The 16,263-nt window shown below is 45.2% G+C and overlaps 1 protein-coding gene across 1 annotated transcript in view; it reads right to left on the reverse strand.

The window, feature by feature from the left end:
* Positions 1 to 16,263, reverse strand: part of LOC143516673 (dynein axonemal heavy chain 5-like) — a 97,820-nt gene that overhangs the window by 56,825 nt on the left and 24,732 nt on the right. The window contains exons 25-39 of the mRNA XM_077008422.1: positions 15,997 to 16,196; positions 15,368 to 15,521; positions 14,966 to 15,129; positions 13,004 to 13,160; positions 12,596 to 12,808; positions 11,907 to 12,131; positions 10,885 to 11,057; positions 10,347 to 10,525; positions 9,791 to 9,978; positions 8,954 to 9,148; positions 8,153 to 8,287; positions 7,445 to 7,552; positions 6,774 to 6,927; positions 6,471 to 6,617; positions 4,039 to 4,280 (exon numbers count right to left, since the gene is read on the reverse strand). Of these exons, the coding sequence (XP_076864537.1) occupies positions 4,039 to 4,280; positions 6,471 to 6,617; positions 6,774 to 6,927; positions 7,445 to 7,552; positions 8,153 to 8,287; positions 8,954 to 9,148; positions 9,791 to 9,978; positions 10,347 to 10,525; positions 10,885 to 11,057; positions 11,907 to 12,131; positions 12,596 to 12,808; positions 13,004 to 13,160; positions 14,966 to 15,129; positions 15,368 to 15,521; positions 15,997 to 16,196 (2,634 nt within the window). The remainder of the gene's footprint in view (positions 1 to 4,038; positions 4,281 to 6,470; positions 6,618 to 6,773; positions 6,928 to 7,444; positions 7,553 to 8,152; positions 8,288 to 8,953; positions 9,149 to 9,790; positions 9,979 to 10,346; positions 10,526 to 10,884; positions 11,058 to 11,906; positions 12,132 to 12,595; positions 12,809 to 13,003; positions 13,161 to 14,965; positions 15,130 to 15,367; positions 15,522 to 15,996; positions 16,197 to 16,263) is intronic.

Consider the following 16,263-nt stretch of genomic DNA (forward strand, 5'->3'; position numbering starts at 1 on the left):
CTGTGAACTGACTCTCCGACTGGAGGGCAGGGTCCTGGCTTTCCCACAACGCTGTACCCCAGGCGCCTGCTACTCCCGTGAGGAACGACAGGATAAAGTGGACTCTGTGTAACTCGGCCTGGAACCGGGCTGGATGATACGTGAAGTATATGGAGCATTGCATGAGGAAATTTTGACAGCGATCAGGAGATCCATCGTAGCGTTCCGGTTCTGCTGCAGGAACACTCACGGAGGTGGGAGCAGAGGTCGTGACGAGGCGGACAGCCTCCTGAAGGGCAGCGATGTTAATTCCCTGACTCCGTATGATATCCGTGAGTTGGCGGACCGTTTCAGTGAGAGTCGCGATGGTTACTTCTGCTGGATCCATTTGGAGGCGAAGTATTTCTGTAACGTATTGAACAGGCAGAGAGGGATCCAAATGCGTAAGAACACCGCTTTTATTTAAATGAGACGCTGGTACAAACACAGGCAGGTGAATCACGAGTACTAGGATCAGTAGTAACAGCGTGTTCTTGGCGTGGTCAGGACGGTCCAGGGTCATACCGGGGGAGCAGAAGTCAGGAGGTACAGAGGGATTAGGCAGGAGACAAGGTCGGGGACATAAGCGAGGGTCAGGATACAGGAGAGCAGACAGGATATAGAAAGGCTTGGTACGCGGCATGAGTCGGCAATACTTCGCAACTGAGATGTGCTGGTGAAGTGCTTAAGTAAGGCTGAAGGGGGCGTGGTAATGAGGGGCAGGTGAGGTTGATTAAGAAAGATCAGGTGGCATTCCTGACATAAAGTCTAGCTCTTATTTATGCATAGATACATAAATCGACAATATGATCTGTAGCGTCTTTATGCGTGGATTAACGTGGCAAGTCGGAATTCGACACAACACTGTCGCACATGAAATGCTACAGGCACCGTTCAGAAACTGATCAGATCAGTTCAGTATTCAGTTTAGTAGATATATGTGGCTTTTAGCCCGGTGCGGACACTGAACACATGACGTATTTGCAGGAGGAAGCCCTCGATTTGCATTTGGATCCACTTGCCCGGTGGAGGAAAAATATGTTGATATGGTCTGATGCAATTTGACAGTGTGAAATGCAGCAGTGGGTTATTGAAGACACAGACTCCCTCCTGCACAGCAGGCAGACACAGACGAAATAAACCTAGCGAGTTGTGAGCACATCGTGGAAAGAGCAGAAGACCAACAAAATAAATATGTTTTGTCCAGTTCCACCACCGAGCAGACGTGATGAAAACAGCCCGTGTCTACAGGCAGGAAGCATCACTGTACAGAGAACATTTGAAGTCTACACCATATCCACACCCTATCAATACCATATCTACACCATATCCACACCATATCTACACAATATCTACACCATATCCACACCATAACTAAACCATATCCACACCATGTCTACACTCCATGTCTACACAATGTTTACACCCTATCAATACCATATCTACACCATAGCTACACCGTATCTACACCATGTCTACACCATATCCACACACTATCTACACCATATCCACACCCTATCTACACCATGTCTACACACTATCTACACCATATCCACACCCTATCTACACCATGTCTACACCATATCCACGCCCTATCAATACCATATCTACACCATATCCACACCCTATCTACACCACATCCACACCCTATCTACACCATGTCTACACCACATCCATCCTATCAATCATCTATCTACACCCGTCCCTCTGTCCTTCCCATTAGGGCTGCACGATTAATCGTATTTTTATCGTTATCGCGATGTGAAGTTTCACGATAAACACATCGAAAGAGCCACGATAACTCCTTGAATAACAGCAAACACAAATTGCGTTATCCTCGTCCAGCAATAGAGGGAGCTATTCGCGCTGCAGACTATGATCACGTGACGTAAGTAGGCAAGAGGCAGAGTGAGGCAGAGTTGCCAGGTTCTCGGTTTTCACGCCAAATTGGGCTTGTTTGAAAATCCAGCCGCGGGTAAAAATTCTGGGGCCGCGGGGTGCGGTTTTTTGGGCTACTTTTGAGTTGGGCTACTGCGGAAGTTACAAGTCAACACTAAGAATCGATCGCGATATAATACTTAATTTGTCTCCAGTTCAAACTCGCAACACCCCCCCCCCACCCCCCGCCGACAACTTACACTCGCAGATTTTGTGCGGAAAGCTTTTGTAGGACCTGGCAACCCTGGAGTGGGGTGAACACGCTCATCAGACACGCGATTTGGTTTAAGCCTGGTTTACACTTGATGCGGCGCGAGGGTCCGGGAGGCGAAAATAACGTAATCGCGGTGGCTTCGCCCGTGTGCAATTGCCTCGCGCGCTGTCGATTCACGAGGTCGTGCACCTCTCGAATTTTGTAAGTTCGCGCGCGCCGCGTCTCGGCGCAATGAGAACAGTCATGTTTGCAGGGTTCATACACCTATACAAGGTGGAATTCAAGCACTTGTACGTCACTTTCAAGGTCCATTTCAATAATTCCCAGCACGTTATTGAATTAAATATTTATACATATACTCTAAATGATTCGAAATAATTCGCTTTTTTATCACATTATTTAATGTTATTATTTATTTAAAGTTCGCGCGCGGCGCGTCTCGGCGCAATGAGAACAGTCATGTTTGCAGGGTACAAGGTGGAATTCAAGCACTTGTATGTCACTTTCAAGGTCCATTTCAATAATTCCCAGCACGTTATTGAATTAAATATTTATACATATACTCTAAATGATTCGAAATAATTCGCTTTTTATCACATTATTTAATGGATATTTATTTTCAAAACGCCCAATCTTAACGTCTTCACGTTCTCTCATGTTTCGTCCTGGAATTACAAGAGGCTCGTATTTGTTAACGTAATACAAGAGAATTGTTCAGTCAGACAGTTATTTGTTGTGAAACGAAGTAGTTACAATTTCAAGCCTTTTCAAATACTTTAGCCTAAATTCCAGCACTTTTCAAACCTGAAACACAAAGCAACATTAAAATTGGTCAGGTAAAAGTTCATTCCCCTGTATTTGAGGGGTGTTTTTTTTATACTACTAGGCCTACATATCGTTTCGGACAACACTGCAAAGAATGTGACACGGCAAGATTAAACGCTTCCGCCGTTCGCGGAGGTTAACGAGGTGTGCGGAGTCGCTCACTCGTGAAAGTATAAACCTAGATTGAATCTATTGTTGAATAAACCTGCAAAATATTTGGAATTATTCTGGATTCATTACACAGTAAAAAACAAAACAAATTAACGTGCTGCTGTTCAGAGAGACACTACATTTCTGTATTTTAATCTTAATTTATCGTGGTTCACATCGATATCGGGATATCCAACAACGTTATCGCACATCGCAATTCTAGTCCATATCGTGCACCCCTACTTCCCATCCATCCTCCATCTCTCCATCTATCATGTCCATCCTTTATCCATTCTCTAGCCAGCATTTACACCCCCTCTCCATCTCTCCTCCAATCCAAACCTCAGAACATAGGAGCACATTCACACTCTTACATTCTGGCAATTCATCAGTTTCTTTTCCACATAGTCTTGCACATCTCAAAGTCTGTCTAACACACACACACATTAGTCTCCTACCACTAGTCTACTGGTCCGACTCAACTAAGAGGAGGGTAGGCCTTCAGATACAATTCATCATGTGCGCTCATTCAGAGCTTGAGGGTCGTCACAGCAATGGGAGGCTATAAATTCTGCAGCATGACAACAGACCTGTCCGTCTGCGTATCCTTCTCCTGGGTCCTAAGTGGAGTCCTATTAAGTTTGTTAAGTATCCGGGAGCTACATTAAAGAACACACTTTGGTATGGTGTGTGAATCTGAATATGCAAAATCTTCCATCTGCACACTCATAGCAAAATGCATTATAATTACATTATAATACATTACTATGTATAATGAATGTAAATCTAATTCAATATTAGTTGAAATTTTTTGCTTTGTATGTTCCTGTATCAGGGCTTATCTTATCTGGGATTTTTACAGTACCAGACGTTTTTATTCCATTCTCTCTCACCTCCAGAATTGGGCTCCAGCTCAGTACCGAGGAGCTCATGTAGACCATCCCGTTGCGGGACACGGTGGCGGGCGAGGCGTTGTCGATGTTGTGCGGCTCGAAGACGACCTTGCAGTTAGGGCCCATGGGTATACGGTCACCATTGGCGAGTGTCAACGTGCGGTTGTCATCCAGCACTGAGTTGAGGTTCTCGATCCATATGGTGTCCACCGGGCCATCCAGCACAATCCAGATGTGTTCTCCTGGGAAGGGCCAAGCAGGCGAATCACCGGAAGGATATATATATAAAAAAAGCATTCAGGATGTTTTAGAGGAATTAAACATTGGGTACAAAAAATATGTAAGAGGATGACAGAGAGAGAGAGAGAGAGAGAGAAGGAGAGAGGGAGAGATATAGACAGGGAGAAAGAAAGAAGGAGAGAGGGAGAGAGAAGGAGTGAGGGAGAGAGATAGAGAGGGAGAGAGAGGGAAAGAGATAGAGAGGGAGAGAAAATGAGAGAGGGAGAGAGATACAGAGGGAGAGAGAAAGAAGGAAAGAGGGAGAGAGAGGGAGATAAAAGGAGAGAGGGAGAGGGAGAGATAGAGAGGGAGAGAAGGAGAGAGGCACAGAGAGAAAGGGAACAGAAAGAAAGGAACAGAAAAACAGGAAGAGACAGAGAGAGACAACATAGAAAAGCAAGAACAAAGAAGGGGATGCAAAACAAATCAAAACATCTCTGTTTTGGTTATTATTTCTATTATGAGACCATGACATGAAGGACCTGGAGGAGAATGCAGGCTCAGGGACAGTAGCATTTATGATTCCCACTGATGGGTCAGGGTCAGGGTTCATACACTTTTTTGACAATTAATTTCCATGACTTTTCCATGACTTTTCCATGACTTTGAGGCAAATTTTAATGACTATACATTCTCTAAACATATGTGTAGACATGAAAAATAAGAAAAAATCCAGGCCAAAATTCCACAGTATATCATAAATTAATGACAAGCCACGTGGTTTAATTGAAAAAATAAACATTTACCGTATTTTCAATATCAATATAAACCGGAGTTACGACCTACTTTTTTTTTAATTTCGCGCGTGCACGGAGGAGCAGTGGCAGCACAGTGGAGTGTTGTGGAGTGTTGTGTACGATAAGCTGAGGCAGCACAGGCTCCACTGCAGCCCATCTCGGCAACACGATCGCTCTTTCTCGCGTTGTACGCACGAGGACATCGTAAGTTTTTTTTCTATACTGTGTTTACGATCAAAACGTATCTAAATCTAGGGTCGCGCTTAACGACGAAAACTGCTTTACGACGGACTTTTCAGTCTCTAACCCCATCGTTAACCGTGCACATTTTGCACGCCCCGTGTCCTTGTCTTTCACAAGCCATAGCTTGTATTTGTCCAACTGAAGCAGTCATTGTTTAATCGGCATTTACCAGCATTACGCTGATTTACATCAAAGTACAATCTACAGCTCCGCTTGGAGTCCGACGCTAACGCAGTGAACTAACGTGTGAAGTTACGTTAGCGGTCCGCACAATGAAAAAAATGGCTATATTATATTTAATAATTTTTTCTTCCGGTTATCAGAACAACATACATTTATTGTGTCAAGCAAATTTCCATGACTTTTCCAAAACATTTGAGTATTTTTTATTTTTCCAAAACTTATCCAGGCCTGGAAATTGCTATTTTCAAATTCCATAACTTTTCCAGGTTTTTCATGACCGTATGAACCCTGCAAAGTGCATTTAGCAGCATCATTAACACCAAAGCTTGGCGTAACAGCCACCAGCACAGTGTATATTTAGACGGAGGGCGTTTAGTCTACGGATACTTCATGCCACATGCTGCTTCTTCACATCTTGCAACACCCTCTTCCCAAACTCCCCGCTGGGCCGCAGGTTCTGTTGTGATGAAGGGGTCGGGTGCGAGGAGACGGGAAGTGGCCGTGTTGAGAGCAGCGGTCTCTGGGGAACAGCGCCAGATGCATCTGGACAACCGTGGCTCCTTCGGAGAAGAGCAGTTCCGACTGGAGCTCCAGATGTTTTTAGAACCATGCTTTTAGAAGGCATTTCTGAAGAGCTTTGAAGATCACTAGCAGTCTTCCCTGAGCTAAACCAACTGGTAATCTAACCACATAGGCCGGGTCACTGGGACACACTGCACTCTGGCTGTGGAAGCAGGTTTACATTTTAGTTCAACCCTTCATCGCTTTGAGACTGGACGTAAAGATTTAATGACACCGTTTGTAAAGCTTTTACTGGCCTCTGGCTATTCTATATGGTCTGTGAAAAATCATATTTAGGCAGAATATGACTGAAAGGTGAAAAAGTGATTATCTGTGCCTCTCTGCAAACTCAAACACACACACTCTTGCAGAGACACGCACACACACTCACACACACACACACACACATACACACACACACACACACACCTTTTTTAGCCCTCAGGGTCTTTCTCCAGAGAGTGGAGAAAATGCCATCAGTCCAGTCATTGGTTGCTACATCAAGCCTCCCGAACATCTGGGGTGCTGTAATGGACTTGGGGTTCATTCGCATCTCCCGGTGAGGTTGCCCACAGTCTGCGCACACACACACACACACACACACACACACACACACACACAAAGATTGGTCATTATCTGTGCGTCATCCTAACAGTATAGGATACACAGATGATCAAACTGTAATTGATTTGCACGTTAATGAGCGATGATGAGGATAACGACGTTTCCTACCAGTCATGGCTTTCATTAGCGTGTGGATGCACGTGGTCTTCCCTGCTCCACTGGGTCCTAGTGCCATAATTCCGTGCCGCACTTTCTGGGTCTCAAAGAGTTGGATCACTTTCAGCCTCCAAGGAGGATGGTTAATCAGACCAGCTTCTGTGACCTGGACACACACACACACACACACACACACACACACACACACACACACACACACACACACACACACACACACACACACACACACACACACACATACACACACATACACACACATACACACACACAAATGCACATGCAACATGATCCCTACCATCAAACTCCAACTCCCATGGTGCCTCAGAAAACCACCAGAAGTTCATCTCTGGTATGCTGGTATAGTTTCAGTTTTTTCTGGATTTATACCTTATGATAATGCTTTGACTTTCTCATCTCCAAGTACCTAAATCACAAACCCTGATCCAATAGCAGCTGAATTCTATTCATACATCACACAGAAGTACATAAACACAAACTGTAACTTAAAATGAAAAAATGAAACCTGAAACAGGGTAAAACTAAAACAGATATTCAGTTTCTACTGGATCTCAGATCATGAAACCCAATGGCACATTTATTTATTCTTTATTAGACTATGGCATGACAAGATTGTTCCCATAGCGACATTTCACAGTCTGTACCTGAGCGTCTATGGCCGCCTCCAGCTGGGGGTATCCGGCCTTGTCCAGCTGGATTACAGGGAAGAGGTCTTCGATCAAGCTGAGGAAGAGCGGCTCGTCTTCATCAATCTTGCAGGAGAGAGACAAAGAGAACGACATGGATCAAACGTCGCGATGAGAGCCAATACGCTGGCAGGGTGATGGATGACCCAGAGGCAGGCAAATGAGGCGCTGCCTCGGAGGAGATCACGCCCCCTAGGAGGAGATCACGCCACCTCGGAGGAGATCATGCCACCTCGGAGATCACACCCCTTAGGAGGAGATCATGCCGCCTCGGAGGAGATCACACCCCCTAGGAGGAGATCACGCCACCACGGAGGAGATCACGCCCCCTAGGAGGAGATCACGCCACCACGGAGGAGATCACGCCACCACGGAGGAGATCACACCGCCTCGGAGAAGATCACGCCACCACGGAGGAAATCACGCCACCACGGAGGAAATCACGCCACCTGGGAGCGCAGTCAGAGTACAGTTCGAATGCTTTGAAGGGAAAGCTTCCTCACGTAATCCGTAATAAAGCTATAAATCAGCCCGAGGAAGGGGGGACAGATCCCAGAAGGGGACAGCTAGCGTTGCGGCGTCTGTTTGTTGACCCTGAAGTATTTCGGCTCGCCTCCGTTCTGCGGTTAAAATGCCCCAAACCCCGGGAGACAGCGGGATGCTTACGAGTTTGGACAGGTTCATGTCCCGCAGTACCCTCGTGACGATGGTCGACTCCGTATCGCTGGGATTGGCTCGTTTGGCAGCGCCAAGCGTCCTCAGGACAGACAGGATGTTCCTGAGGCCAAAGTCATAGTGGACCTGAGGGAACCCAGACAGCACACAGCACAATAACTCCACTGTGAAGACAAACCAAGCAAAAGCACATTACAGAGCATCGGAACAACGGGGTAAACATCCTGCACCTGCAGTGAATGTATTATGCCTGCAGGTGTACTGCACCTGCTTAAGCTTACAAATCAGGTAAATCACACCAGCTTAGTGCCTCTTGTAAAAGTGAACAGCTGTTCTAGAAAAGAGCTGCATCTTAAAAATCAAACGATTTCAGATGGTGGCAATGGACGTGGTAACGTAGACGTGGTAATGTAGACGTGGTAATGTGGACGTGGTAACGAGGACGTGGTAAAGTACACATGGTAACGTGGTAAAGTACACGTGGTAAAGTACACGTGGTAACGTAGACGTGGTAACGTAGACGTTGTAACGTAGACGTTGTAACGTAGACGTGGTAACGTGGACGTGGTAAAGTATACGTGCTAACGTGGACGTGGTAACGTGGATGTGGTAAAGTACACATGCTAACGTGGACGTGCTAACGTGGACGTGGTAAAGTAGGCGTGGTAACGTGGACGTGGTAACGTGGACGTGGTAACAGACTTGGTAACGTGGACGTGGTAACAGACATGTTAACATGGACGTGGTAACGTGGACGTGGTAACGTGGACGTGGTAACGTAGATGGCCTGACCTGCTTGGAGAGCTGCTCCTCACACAGCTTGTACAGGGTGAAGAACTTTCTGGCGAGTTCGATGTTATCGATGAAGCCACAGCTGGCCAGCTTGACACGGATGATGATCTGTCGGTCGGGAACCATCATGGCCACGGAGCGGAAGTTGATCTTGAGGTTCTCTGGGAGCTCCTGACGGCCTGCGTACCCAGGGTTCTACACAGACCAACCAAACCACATGCTGGGAAGGCTACAGGTAGTAAAAAATCGTGAGTAGCACAGGAATCCAGAAAAACTGAGCACAATATACATAATAATGCACATAATATACGGAACAATCTCTGGCAAGTACAGGCTAGAAGACCCAAGAACTAAGTGGGATATATAGCAAAAAGCTGTGTCCAAACAAGTGCAGTCCTGGGAACAGCTAAGGTAGAGCTGATATGTGTGTGTGTGTGTGTGTGTGTGTGTGTGTGTGTGTGTAGACATTAGGTCCAGTACAGTTCCATCTAACCTCTTCCTGTTTGTCACACATTTCTTTTGTTCTTGAGGGTTGAGGGCTAAATTACACCATGAATAACAAGCCTCTCAGAATACACAGGTGGAATAAATTTTACCCCTGACCCCCCTCCCATGATGCAATTCTCACCACCTGTGTTTTCCATGGGGTGACAATCTCTCTGCCTCACACAACTTACAGGGAGTAAAAACACTAATTTATAAATAATGAAATAGGGTTGAGAGGGTCCTAAAAGACAGAGCGTACATAAAATTAGCCTACACAGAGCAAGCATCATGGCAATTGCGTCTGGATCAGGCACAGGGGGTTGGGGGTGGTTTGGCGGTGCAGGGTCTCACCATGGTGAGGAAGATGCCAAACTCTGGGTTCATCTCCACCGCCTCTCCGTCGGTGAAGACGAAGGCTTTGCGTCGTTCCTTCTTGCAGGTCAGCACGGTGGCGATCTGCTGTGCGGCCACGGAGAGCACGGGGAGGTCGATGCGGTTGAACTCGTCAAAGCAGCCCCAGGAGCCCGACTGAGCAAGACCTGCGACGAAACACAATAAAAAATTCGCCGTCACCACTGAAAACACCCACCACTTAGAACACCCGCCACAGAGCATAACCACCACAGAGCACACCCGCCACAGAGGACACCTGCTACAGAGAACACCCGCCACACAGAACACCTGCTACAGAGAACAGCCGCCACAGAGGACACCCACCACACTGAACAGCCGCCACAGAGAACAGCCACCACTAGCCTATGTTAGTGCTGCAGAGTTACGGTTGCTTCCAGTCCTTGCAGATAGGCATGATGATGAAAGTCAAGCAGGACAGTTGGTTATATGAGTAAAAAACTGAAGTGAAGACATGGAAGTAGAATTTACTTGATAACCATTTAGCATTTCTTACCTTTGAATATTCTTCCCAGGCCTCGGAAATCCATCTGGTCCGAGCAGTTGAAGACCACCACGTACTTCCCCAGGCAGCGGCCCATGTCTTTGATGGTCTCCGTCTTTCCTGTTCCTTCAGGTCCTGCTGGGGCCCCCCCCATGCTCATCCCCAGGGCCTGGGCCAGGGTAATGTAGCACCTGAGCCGGAATAAAACCACACTACTGACTCCACAGCATGTCTATGGAGTTACGATCACGCAGGCAGTGTGCATGTTAACAGAGTCATCTACTCATCGGAGTGCATGTTTTTGGTAGCCTGCCAATACTGCAATCTCTCCTACCATTATGCTCCTGACATACTTGGGGGAAAAATATGCAGAACTGATTTTAATTCATGGCAAAGTAAACTGACTTTGAATTCGGCGTGAAGTTTATGGAAACAATGTCACTGAAGCAGGTCTGGGATTATGGTGAAGAGAAGCAGGTCTGGGATTATGGTGAAGAGAAGCAGGTCTGGGATTATGGTGAAGAGAAGCAGGTGCTAGTTCCAGGGTCACCTGTCTGTAAGTGGCGTCACGACCAGCCTATCGGTGCAGCCCAGGAACTCGTTTTGATACACGAACCCCACGTCCGTGGTGTCGATGGTCATCTTGTCCGAGTCCTCGTTAAAGTAGAAGCGGCACTGCTTCAGCCATTCGAAGTCCGTGGGGCTTTTCACGTGCAAACGACACTGGGCGGGGACGAAAGGGATGAGACGCTGAACAGAACTTTAGTGGAAATGAGCTGGAAATGTTACCAACCATGAAAACCAGTGGCTGCCCAGTTACAGCTGGAGCCAATTACGATGTCACTGTGCTTTCATTTACTTTAAATGTTACAGCAATACTCAGGGGTTTTGACTCTGTTTCACAAATTAGTGCTTCTGGGTAAAGTCACCAATTATATGAACTGTGCACAGTTAGTATGCAAGCAGGAAAAACATATTTGTATTATAGAAATCCAATAATAATATACAATCCCACAGAAAAAAATCATGTGCTCAGAGTAAGAGCAGAATAGTGAAATGCAACAATGAAAAAAACAAATTTCTTTGTGAGATTTGGAAGTCGATTATGAAATGATCAGGAGACTCTTTTGACTCCTGCGGCAGAGTCTGTGCAAGATGAAATTTACATAGCTCAGAACCTCGAGAAGCACTGCCATGTCATATTTTAAATAGGACATGGGGTAATTCAGTTGGCAGTCACTAGCTAGAATGCTTTTTAGCTATTTTACAGCTATAAAAACAAACGTCTCTTTGGCAAAGGTTTTGAAGTTTCTGGGAGCCCACTGTTCAAGCCATTTCTTATTCACACAGACACTCCAGCTGGCCAATGGAAACGGTGGTGTGCAGAGCCGCTATGGGAGCAACAGAGTGAGGACAAACTTGACAGAGAATCCAGAATCTTTGTCATTCATATCTAATGCTGTATATAAATAATCCCAACACATTCTGTACTTCAAAACCTGCTGCGCTGAATTTCATACATCTGGATGAGTTCCCATAAAAAAGCCTGTGGTTTCTGCTTTTTCCACTCACCAAATCATCAAATATGTCCCTCTGATGCACATGAATGGTGATGAGGGTTTCGTATTTGGTCCGTTGCACCGTGCTCAGGTCCTTTGTGGTCATATCAATGAGGGTATTGAGGAGCTCCAGGAAGGACTGGTTGGTTTGGGTCATGATCTTGCGGTCAAAGCGAGCATTGACTAAGGCCTCTTCAGAGTCCCTCGTCCAGATCATCTGGATGCCAAGCAGACCCACCTATGCCACAGAAGGGACATGAGCTGTTTAACATGACTTGAAAATGAATGACTAGTGCTTGTGCATCTGTGGGGAATGGATGTATTCTACTTCCTCTCATTTCACTTCCACTTATTTAAAATGTATTTTTTGCAGAGTTACTGAAGTTGAGAATCTTTAGTCACTCCAACACTTAAAGGCACAGTTTGTTGAAAAAACACTGTTACAATGAAAGTTAGCAGTGCCACCACAAGCTCATTGTTTGATAAATGATACCATTAAATGTTTGCAATTATTCTACGATAGGTCACTTACCCAAACATACACTATTTACATTTACCATTCCTTTAATTAGTGAAGGCAGTGTTAATTTTAGTTGCCCACACAACTTGCAGTTGTCTTGAAAAATCCTGATTGGGAATTTGAGCCAGAAATGATGTTTATTCTAATGATGTCAGTGTGTTGGTGGGTGTGTCCCGATGTACCTGAGCAGGAAAAGACTCCAGGAATTCAATAAGCTGGAAGGTGGAGTCTTGAATGGCCAGAGATGCCTGACGAATGATGAGGTGCAAAGACCTCTGGGACTCCTTCAAGAGGGCATTCAGCCAGACCTCCACATTGCCCTCAGCTGTGACTGGTCTGTCCAGATCCACAGTTTCCCCCTCACGTGATGACATGGACAGGATCCGGTCGTATATCTTTGACAGATGGATACAGCACTATTCAATATTTCAAATATCACTGCCTGGTTTTGTAGAATGTAGCAAAACTGTGGCCAAATCATCCCAGAGTTACTCCAATAATTTGGTGTGTTTGGAAACATATGAAATTTGGGTCAACAAACAATGCATATGTTGACGAAGGAAGAATGATGACACTTATAATGGCATTACCTTGTCGTGAAAGTGAACAGATTTGAGATTGTCAAAGACGGTGAGCAGATGAGCCTGGATGGTGTGAGAGTCCGACGCCTGGCCTAGGATCTCCAGCATAGCTGAATCTGACACGAAGAAGAAACGTGGGAAGAGCAGCCGCTTCTTCTCCAGGTACCTTAGTTATCACAGCCAACATATGTGAAAACTGTTAGGAATAAAACAATTTCAATTATACATACACTACCGTTCAAAAGTTTGGGGTCACTTAGAAATGTTCTCATTTTTGAAAGAAAAGCAGTTTTTTTTCAATTTAGCTAACATTAAATGCATCAAAAATACACTCTATACATTATGAATGTGGTAAATGACTATTCTAGCTGTAAACATCTGGTGTTTAATGCAATATCTACATAGATGTATGGAGACCCATTTTCAACAACCATCACTCCAGTGTTCTAATGGTACATTGTGTTTGCTAACTGTGTAAGGAGGCTATTGGATATTTAGAAAACCCTTGAAAACCCTTGTGCAAGTAGGTTAGCACAGCTGAAAACAGTTTTGCTGATTAGAGAAACTATAAAACTGACCTTCCTTTGAGCTAGTTGAGAATCTGGAGCATTACAATTGTTGGTTCGATTAAACTCACAAAATGGCCAGAAAAAAACAACTTTCAATTGAAACTCGACAGTCTATTCTTGTTCTGAGAAATGAAGTCTATTCCACGCGAGACATTGCCAAGAAACTGAAGATTTCCTACAATGGTGTGTACTACTCCCTTCAGAGGAGAGCACAGACAGGCTCTAACCAGAGTAGAAGGAGAAGTGGAAGGCCCCGCTGCACAACTGAGCAAGAAGACAAGTACATTAGAGTCTCCAGTTTGAGAAATCGACGCCTTACAGGTCCTCAACTGGCAGCTTCATTAAATAGTACCCGCAAAACGCCAGTGTCAACGTCTACAGTGAAGAGGCGACTCCGGGATGCTGGCCTTCAGGGCAGAGTGGCAAAGAAAAAGCCATATCTGGCTAATAAAAGAAAAAGATTAATATGGGCAAAAGAACACAGACATTGGACAGAGGAAGATTGGAAAAAAGTGTTATGGACAGATGAATCAAAGTTTGAGGTGTTTGGATCACACAGACGAACATTTGTGAGACGCAGAACAACTGAAAAGATGCTGGAAGAGTGTTTGACCATCTGTCAAACATGGTGGAGGTAATGTGATGGTCTGGGGTTGCTTTGGTGCTGGTAAAGTGGGAGATTTGAACAAGGTAAAAGGGATTTTGAATAAGGAAGGCTATCACTCCATTTTGCAACACCATGCCATACCCTGTGGACAGCGCTTGATTGGAGCCAATTTCATCCTGCAACAGGACAATGACCCAAAGCACACCTCCAAATTATGCACAAACTATTTAGAGAAGAAGCAGGCAGCTGGTGTTTTATCGGTAATGGAGTGGCCAGCGCAGTCACCAGATCTCAACCCCATTGAGCTGTTGTGGGAACAGCTTGACCTTATGGTACGAAAAAAGTGCCCATTAACCCAATCAAACTTGTGGGAGCGGCTTCTGGAAGCATGGGGTGAAGTTTCTCCAGATTACCTCAGCAAATTAACAGCTAGAATGCCAAAGGTCTGCAATGCTGTAATGCTGCTATGGGAGCATTCTTTGACGAAAGCAAAGTTTAAAGTAGAAAATTATTTCAAATAAAAAAAAAACATTATTTCTACCTTGTCAATGTCTGGACTATATTTCTATTCATTTTGCAACTCATTTGATAAATAAAAGTATGAGATTTCAGGGAAAACACAAAATTGTCTAGGTGACCCCAAACTTTTGAACAGTAGTGTATATATATAATGGAATTTAAGCTTCTACAAAAGTGTCCACAGAGCAAAGCCATGGGAAAAGGCTGACTGCAGGGTGGGAGACATACCCCGTGAGAGACATACCCCGTGAGAGACCTAGCCCGTGAGAGACCTACCCCGTGAGAGACTTCTGGCAAATCTCCAGCTGTTCAAGGAGATGAGGTAGGAGCTGGCCCATGGTCTCGTCTCCCACACAGGACTGGATTACGTTGGGTATCTCATGAGCTCGAGTCATGATCTTCACCCAGGATTTATCGATGTTTGAGAAGCGCTTAGCTTCCTGGAGCACAGGAGGGGCAAAACAAGCTCGGATTAAACCATGAGCCAGAATGATTTACAAAAGTATTTGAATGGTTTTTGGGTGGTGGCCAAGTGCCATTCCAAGATTCCCTTTGACCTATTACATGACCTTCAGGTTGTTCAACATTTTTCAGTGAATTATTAGAGTTGTTGGCTTTTTCAACCTGCCTGATATGCAAGCGTTGAAATATATTAGAAAAAGTGGGAGAACTTGGTACCTTAGCAAGCTGTTTGGCTATGTCTCCACCTACAAATACAGCCTCCAGGTAGATCCAGAGATTCTGCACAGTCATCCAGTTCTCGATGATGTCTGTGGTGATGGACAAATTTTGGACCCACTTCTGGATCTGAGCCTTGAATGGAGTGTTATACCTAAAAAAACAGTATTTGTTGAGAAAGTTATTCAGTGTCATGAAATTTATATTTAAAAATACTGGGACAATATAGTGGTGTATTGGTGACTGTATTGCTGTCTTTGGTGTTACCAAAGTCATGATAGTTTAAAAGTATCTTATGTAGCCCTAGTTTGTGCAGTAATGTTTCGTGCTCTTCAGTATTAGAGGATGGAGTAGGGGATTCCTTAGCTATCCAATGAAATCTGTTTCACATAAATATCTACTCTAAATAGCTACATAAATATATAGTCAGGATGCAGATCTTCAGTAAAAATATCAGAATTAGTCTCTGCAGCCCAGCAGATCTACTGGAACTACACTCCACAAGGTGGCAGATTTTCAGTAGTAGGGTTGGAGTGCAGAGTGAAAGATCTCCAGGAAGAGGGCTGGAACTGAAACGTGCAGAATGAAAACCTCTCCGGTGATGGTACTGGTGTCCACTGCTACTCTACCTGTTGCTCATGAGAGAGCCCAGGACCATGAGGCTGTCCTCCATGTTGCTGATGATCTCAGAGGTGCTGTCCCCATGCAGTAGCAGTTCACCACGAGTCTTGAACTGGGCGAAGGTGAACGTCCTGTAGTCCCACTCAGCTATCACCTGCTTCAGCTTCTGCTCGATGTCCCGCTCCTTCACAGCACTGATGCAGATGTCCTGTTGCAACACATAAGTAGCATGACGTCTCCAAAAGAGGAGAAGCTGAAAGAGAAATTCTATGTAA

This window comes from Brachyhypopomus gauderio, chromosome 6, assembly GCF_052324685.1.
Source record: "Brachyhypopomus gauderio isolate BG-103 chromosome 6, BGAUD_0.2, whole genome shotgun sequence".
In the NCBI taxonomy this organism is placed as follows: domain Eukaryota; kingdom Metazoa; phylum Chordata; class Actinopteri; order Gymnotiformes; family Hypopomidae; genus Brachyhypopomus; species Brachyhypopomus gauderio.